We start from the raw sequence: 7,876 nt of genomic DNA, 5'->3' as shown, positions 1-7,876 counted from the left end.
TGGCGCGCAGCCGCGGTGGGTGGCTACGTCGCGTCCCGGGCCCCCAGCGTGTCTGTGGGCGCCGCCGGGTGGGTCGCGGGGCCGGGACCGCGGGCTCCCCAAGCGTGTTGGCCCAGCACCCCGCCGAGCGGCGCCTGCGACCGGAGAGCGCGCGCGCACCCGTGCGGGGTGTGTGAGAGTGTGTGTGTGACAGTGTGTGTCAGGTGACTCGGGTCACGCAGTCTCTCTCTCCCTCCTCGGGGAGGAACTGCCGCGCTCCGGCTGACTCCTCCGCCGGAGGCGGGCGGGGCGGGCAGGGGGCTCCGGCCGCGCGGGGAACCGCGGGCCCAGACCTGGACGCCGCCCGCCGCGGGGGACCGCGGCCCCCACCTCCGCGGACTCCCGCGGAGCTTCAGACGAAACCCCAGTTCAGAAATAGGTTGCCAGCGGCGGGTGAGGAGGCTTGGCCCCCACCCCGGACCTCCGCCGCCCCCGGGCCGCCGGCTGGTGGGAGCCATGAGCCAGGTGCTGGGGAAGCCACAGCCCGAGGAGGAGGACGACGACGAGGAGGACGAGCTGGTGGGGCTCTCGGACTACGGGGACGGGCCCGGCTCCTCGGACGCCGACCCCGACAGCGGCGCGGAGGAGGGAGGTGAGCGCCTGTATCCGGCCCCCGTCCTGCACCCGGTCCCAGCCTTCTGCCTTGCCGCCCGGACCCGGCCGGGCGCGCTGGCCGCGGAGTTGGGGGCGATCCGCGAGAGCGTAGTTGCGGAGTGGGGGCGGGGAGGGGCGCGATCGCGAGCTGCAAAATGGGGGAACCCGAGGGCCGGCACCGGAGGGGCACGGATCGGTGGGGAGGGCTCAAGTGGGGGAGGAGTCTGAGTGGGAGGAACGCGCGCTCTCGGTGCTCCACGGGGATCGGTACCCCACCCTCATCCCGAGCTCTCTGCAGAGTCTGGGGGCTGGGGGAAGGAGGGGGCCTCCCGACGCGCCGGGGGACCTCTTTCTGTATGCTGCTGTTGAAGCCGGGGTCAGATGTCGTGGCTAAAAAAGGCAGCGGGCGGCAGCGTGACTGGCGGGGTCGGAGGCAGCTGCGGGTGTCAGTCTTGCCGGGTGTAACCGCTGTGCACGAACAGGGCCGGCGTGGTCTGCGCGTGGGGGCCCCCGGAGTGGTGGGGGTGCGCCGGGGTGCTGTGGAAGTAACCGAAGGGAGGCTGGTTTCCCGCGATCCAGACAAACACTGTTGTCAGAACACCTTAGTCCAGAGGCACCACCTGGCCGAGGCAGTGTCCTCGGAACGTGCGCGGAGCGGGGGCGAAATACCGTGCAAATTCTTTCCTGTTCAGGAAGCAGGATCGAGCCATTTTAGAGCCGGTGGGGGCTTTCTGTATTTAAATTTTCAGGCGTAAGGACGTAGAGAGGTTTTTAGGATTCCAGAACGACTCGTCTTTTTTTTTTTTTTTTTTTTTGTTCTCCAGAGCAGGGCAAAAGTCCTTTATGTTAAGGTCACTCGAAAAAGGTCAGTGGAAGGAGTCTGTTAAACATCTCGGTGAAGCTGGATGCATCCTAGAGAAGGAACTTTTGAAGTGCTTTACTTTGAAGACATGGGGTGGAGGGATAAAAGTGCCATTGTGGCTTAATGTTGAACTTTTATTGAGAATTCATTGAACTTATATTACAGGTCCCTTTACAAAGCCTTTTGTTGTAAAGGGACAGTTTGCACGTGGTAGGCGCTTTCAATGTTGCGGAAAGAGAAGAAAGTTAAGTCTTGAGCCTGACAGATGAGAAAGACCCTTTCCAAATTACCCATTTTTCATAACTGATTCCCTCTTTGCTTAAACTGTTTTATGTTCCTGTGTGCTTCTCTCCACTGCACTCTACATAATTGGTCCCACAGTTGAGCACCCGCCACATTTTTTGCAGATAAAGGCTCTCAGCCCCTTTGTTGAGAGTCTCGAGGGCTACCTTTGGTAATTAAATTGTTCTGTCGCCTCATTATTATTCAAATTGCATTCGTTAGCTCCTTGCAGATTCTTTGGAGACTCCTGAGAAATTCAGAATGGGGATGTGTTTGCAAGGTATTTGAAATGGTACACACAATCAGTTGCAAGTGTTACACTCTAAAAATAAAAGACACTATCTGGGAAGAAAAGTCATGTGAATTGATAGTGTCCTGGGGGCCAGAAAGGCCTCTGGAAAAAGCACTGGGTCTGTTTATTCCAGAGTTCTTTAAGGGGGAACTTTTAAAATTTGATAGTGGAGTCTAGAGTGAAATTAATGGTTTGTCTGAGTGGTGGGATTTCCTGAACAAAGGGGTTTCCCCATCACCCTGTTTTGGGTGCTCCCCACTGCTCCTAACCTAAAGGTAAACCTGCTTGTAACTGATGCTTTTGATTACTTAAGCAATAAAATTCTCCCTCATAAGTTCTTGGGATCAACCTGGAATGCTGTTGTTTAAGTATTGAATTTATGTGATAAGAATAGCAACAAATGACTATTTTCTGTAGTGAATGTGGGCCTTTCTCCACCTGGGCCTGTGTGGGTAGGTGGTCTATTCTCAGAAAATTCCCTCCTTTATTTCAGGTTTTTGTTCTTTCCATGTGTGGTTAGGCCTGAATTTAAAATCTATCTGGACCTTCACTTCCTAGAGTAGCAGGCAGGCTTGTCAGTTGGCAGTTCTAGCAAGGACTCCCTGACAACTGTCACGGCAGCTGATAAGGTTCCTGAGAGTCTGGGTGGTGAGGATGTTGAAAGTTGTTAACTTTTGTTCCTGGAACCTCAAGGTGCCATTAACAGGTCATCCCAATTTCAAATGGCCCCTGGGCATGCATTACTTTATAATCCTATGTTATTGCTTGTAAAGTTTATATTTACTTACTCTCAAACTTAGGGAATGTAAGGTAGGGTGAAGGGAAGGACTTATTTAATCAGAGAAACGATGGATATGGTGCTGCACTTTAAACATAGAACAGGCATTTCTTTAATGACCCCACTAACCCCTTCACTTTCCTGACAGACTTGGTTGAGTGCCTAGTGGAGTCCTGGGACTTTTTCCATAGGGTTCAGAAATCTGCCCTGGCGGGTTGGATAAGGACTGATTAGCATCACCAGGTAAGTTGCAAAGCAATTTGTCAGGAGCTGTGCCAAAAACTGGATTGAAGGGAGCGTGATTTTCATTTCCTTTAGTCTTTTAAGGGACCTCTGATCTTATTTTTGAATCGAGTGCCTCTCTTTACCACATAGTGCTAAGTTTGAAAACATAGTGCAGCTAAGGTGAGACTTAAATCGCACTTCTTTGGCTTGCACTGCATATTTTATTCATGAATAGCAGGAGTGTTCTAGGGCATTTTAACTCTGTCAAGGACAGATTTGGGCAACTTTCAACTGCCCTTTCAGTTGCCCCTCTTAGAGATGAGTCTCAACCTGCAGTCGTTGGCCCCAGAAAAAACTCCATAGAGGAGATAATGATTAAGCCATTGAAAAGATTGAACCAGAAGTGATTGTTTTTGACTCATGGACTCTCAATCTTTGGTACATGATTTGTGCTTTAAAAACTAATAATAAGGGAAGCAGTGAAAAGATTGTATTTAATCAGAGAGAGAAATTGGTTTTCCCCAAAGTTCCTTCCAATTTCTAGGGGAAAGCTGGCTAAGACAGCTCCTACCCACAGTCCCCTCTAAGTGTGGTTTTAGTTTCATAGTAGCCTTTGTAAAATCTCTTGGAGTTTCAGGGAAGTGACAGTTTAGGTGCCAGGAGGTGTGGGGGAAAAAAAAAAAAATCCAGGGTCAGCGGGTGGTACTCCCTAATGGGTGTAAATGAATTGTATTCAGTAACTCACACCTGTTTCTCACTATTGTCTGCTTTTATTTTCATTTAAAGCAATTTTTTTAAAGGCAGTGCTTTCATCTCATTTCCTTGAGAATAAGTAGATCTAATTGTTCTGCTGTTGAAACCATACCTTAGAGATGGCACGGTACTTTTCTACACCACTTCACAAACTAGAAGTGAGCAAGTTTAGAGTAGGGTCATATGCACAGAAGTCCTTGTAATATTACCTCATAAAGAGCAGTGTTGACTGTGATGCTGGCCATAGCTAGTCTCTTTCCTTCTGGCCCTGGAAAAACACAGGTATGGAATTGGAATAGATGGAAGACAGAAACTTTTACAGGGCAACCCAATGTGAAATGGGTTGGCTTGACTGTGGGTTCTCACCTAACGCTTAAAAGGAACTTATAGTGAGACTCAACTGCAGACACAGAAAGTTTTTTTTTTTTAACTTTTTTTAACAGTTTATTTTTACATCATTTTTGTACTTTTTTTTTTTTTTCATCTCAATTGGAATCCCCACCGGTTTCCCATTACCAAATCACCATAGCACAGATAGAAAGTTTTAAAAGGGGAAAAGAAGAAAGGAATAACTCAGGGAAAACGAGGGAGAAATTGGTGAATCCATCCTACCAGTTCCACTGAGCAAACCCCCCCCCCGCCCCCCATAGGCCCACATGTCTGGCTGCTTATCTCCACTCAGTTACCAACAATCCTTCCTTCAGTGATAATGACACTATCGGATTGTAGTCCTAGGTGTTTTAGGTCTCTGGTCTGGGGTGGGGGTGGGTTCCATAAAACCTTTTGTAGGGTTTGTTCAAGAGTCATATAATTGTTAAAATTATATGACAAAGGTCAAACCTGAAGCCCATGCTTGTTCAAATATATACGCTTAGTAAACATATATTCTTTTAAAGATTTATCTTATTGATTTATGCATACAAGAATTAGGATGCAGGCAAGAGGTGGTAGTGGAGGTAATAAGTAAGAGGATTGACCAGGAACATAATGGGGAGCAGAACAGGCAGATCTGCTGAAATACAGTGGACAAGACAGAAGAGATCTGCTGCACTATGTGCATCAACTCTCTGGGCTCAAACTTGTGCTGCAGTGGCTGCAGATAGCTTGATAGTGAGTACTGAGACTTAAATACCCCCCTCCTATTATTTTTAAGATTTTGTTGCTACTCTTTGTTTTTTGATTTTATGTATATCTATTAATGCATACAAGAACTGGGGTATGGGGCAGGGGTGAGTGAGAGGATTCACCAGAGACAGAGTGGGGAATAGAATAGGCAGATTAACGGAAATAGACTTCTGAGGGGAGTAGCTGTGGGTCAGGAGAGGACCTGACCCACATGGGTCATGTGCCATATGGGTCAGCTCCCTGGCTGGAGATTGAACTCATGCTGTCGTGGCTATGGCTAGCTTCATAGTGCTGCACTTTAACCCCTTGCACCACCAAGGGAGGCCCTGTATGTATGTTTTTATATCAGATGTTTTGTAGACTTTAAAAAAAAGATTTATTTATTTGTGCATACAGACCTGGTGTGCAAGCCAGAGGTGCAGGGGTGGTGAGAGGACTCACCAGAGACAGAGTAAGGAGCAAAACAGGCAGATTGATGAAGTACACTGCTGAGGGGACCAGTGGGCTGGTCAGGAGAGGTCAGGAGAGGTCTGCCCTGCCATGTGGATCACCTCCGGGCCAGGGATGAAACTAGCCCTGACTTGGCTATAGGCTCGCTTGCAGGGTTGTGCTTTAACACATTGTATCACGAGGGAGGGCCCTATTTTGTAGACCTGTTTCAATGATTTAGGTTATCATAAACTCTGTCTTGGTTCTCCCTTTTACCAAAAGTGTATCCCATTTTACCATTAGAATAGACATAGGGCTGCCTAATGAAAATAGGCAGAAGCAGCAAATTTCAGAGTTCTGGGATGTAGCTGAGTTTGAAAGATCACCTTGTCAATGCATAGGTGACTGTGTCTTTCCTAGTTCACCTTCTGCTTTATTCAGGCCTCCTCCCCCCAGAGTTATTGTTAGTGAAATCATTCTACTTCCTACCACAGCCATCTCTTTCCTGCTCATTTTTCTTAACTTTTTTCTTCTTTGCCTTCTGTGTTATTCTTGTATCCCTTACCTTGAAAAAACACAACAGCAAATCCTCTTTATTCTCCCTCTTCTGTGAAAGTCTGAAACTCCCCCCATAGGACTTCCTGGTTCTGCTGTGACATTCAAGACAAATAGGTTTTCACTCCTGGCTTCAAGTGTCTAGGGAGCTGGTCAGCCTGCTCCTCATGAGGCCCTTTGGGGAAAATTCCAGCTTGGCTTCTCACTGTGTAAAATGGAGTATTACCTAAAACCAACTTTGATGACTTCTCAGTGTGATTGTTAAAAAAAAAAAATCACAGCATGTTTCCCTCCTGCAGTGTTCCTGTAAACCAGAATATATTAGAAATGTGATTGAATATATGTTAAGGAAATATTTGTATACCACATTGTGGTTTTTAGTTACCTGCCAAGTGTGACATTAGAGGATTTTGAATAGAAAGATTTGATCTTCACATATAAATAAAAATCATCTTCAGAAATCTTTATACCTTTGAAAGTATATGTTCTGGGCCTCCCTGGTGGTGCAAAGGGTTAAAATGCAGCACATGAAGCTATCCACAGCCACTATAGCATGAGTTCAATACCCAATCAGAGAGGTGACCCATATGGTTCTGCAGACCTCTCCTGTCTTGCCCACTGCTCCCCTCAGCAGGGTATTTCAGTCAGTCTGCCTGTTCTGCTTCCCAACCTGTCTCTGGTGAATCCTCTCACCCCTACACCTCTGGCCTGCACCCCAGTTCTTGTATGCATAAATAAATAAATCGTATTATGTTGTTTACCTTTAATTCTCCTTAGTGGAATTCAATATGTGTAGTGAATCTTCATGATCTTTGCATGTTCTTGTATTAATGGTACCATTATTCTATATTTAATTCTAACTGGGGTTGGAATTTACTAAATCTTAGCTTGTGAATATGACTAGTTCCTTTTATTAGAAAAGTAAGAGATCAGATAATGCTGCAAATAGAAACAAGCCAGAGCCTCTTCCTAAAGCCGTCCATCTGTAGAGCTGTTAACTTTAATTGGCCATGCATCGCAAAGAAATTCTAGCTCTCTCTTAAGACTTGTGAAGCTCTCACTCTAGTCACATTCCACTAAAAACCTTGTTACCTAGACACAGCTGGGTTAAAAAAAAAAAGTGTGCTTGAGCATGCTGCTGGAGACTGACAGATAATGAAATAAAGACTCAGGCTAGCAGACATGCAGATTCCCACAGCTAGTAAATGATAGAGCTGGGATTTGAACCCCAGTCTGGCATGAAAGCAGTACTTTTTCTGTCTTTCCAGTTGCCATCACATTATCCAAATTCTTTCATTATAATTTATTTTACCATTTTGGGCCTCTTGGAGAAAATTCTGTAATTATAATAGGTCTCAACTCTTTACACACCAGAATTCACGAAGTGCTCTTTTTATGCTATTTCATGCTCTTCAGTGAACTTGAGCTAAGAAGGGTGTGGAACTGTGGGAAGAGGTAACACATGGGCCATCAATCCCATTTTCTTGATTTCTGTTTCTTTCTTTTTGATTTTTTAAAAAGATTTATTTATTTATGTATACAGAACTGGGGTATAGGACAGAGGTGCAGGGGCAGTGAGAGGACTCACCAGAGACAAAGTGGGGAGCAGAGTAGGCAGATTGATGAAATACATTGCTGAGGGGAGCAGCGGGAGAGACAGGAGAGGTCTGCTGTGCCATATGGGTCACTTCCCTGGCTGGGGATCAAACTCATGCTGCAGTGTCTGTGGATAGCATCATAGTATCCACAGCTTTAACCCTTTGTGCCACCAGGAAAGGCCCTCTATTTCCTTCTTGGTTTCCCAGCCCACAGATCAGCCAGGCCTGGCCCCTAAACTGGTCTGTGCTCCAGGCTCTGACACCTCTTGTCAATCCTGTATTTGCAAGGGCTTTTCTTTTTTGACTGGCCTTACTCTACCAATCCCATAGTGAGTAATTAGCCT

The 7,876-nt window shown here is 46.8% G+C and overlaps 1 protein-coding gene across 1 annotated transcript in view; it reads left to right on the top strand.

Moving 5' to 3' along the window:
- Nucleotides 1-296: 296 nt before the first annotated feature.
- RRAGD (Ras-related GTP binding D) overlaps nt 297-7,876 on the top strand; it is a 35,364-nt gene continuing 27,784 nt past the window's right edge. The window contains exon 1 of the mRNA XM_004673692.2: nt 297-631. Coding sequence (XP_004673749.1) covers nt 496-631 — 136 coding nt within the window. The 5' untranslated portion in view covers nt 297-495. The remainder of the gene's footprint in view (nt 632-7,876) is intronic.

Source organism: Condylura cristata, unplaced genomic scaffold (genome assembly GCF_000260355.1).
Source record: "Condylura cristata isolate star-nosed mole 26May11 unplaced genomic scaffold, ConCri1.0 scaffold00001, whole genome shotgun sequence".
In the NCBI taxonomy this organism is placed as follows: domain Eukaryota; kingdom Metazoa; phylum Chordata; class Mammalia; order Eulipotyphla; family Talpidae; genus Condylura; species Condylura cristata.
The sequence above is the reverse complement of the archived record's forward strand: the minus strand, read 5'-3'. Positions and strand labels throughout refer to the sequence as shown.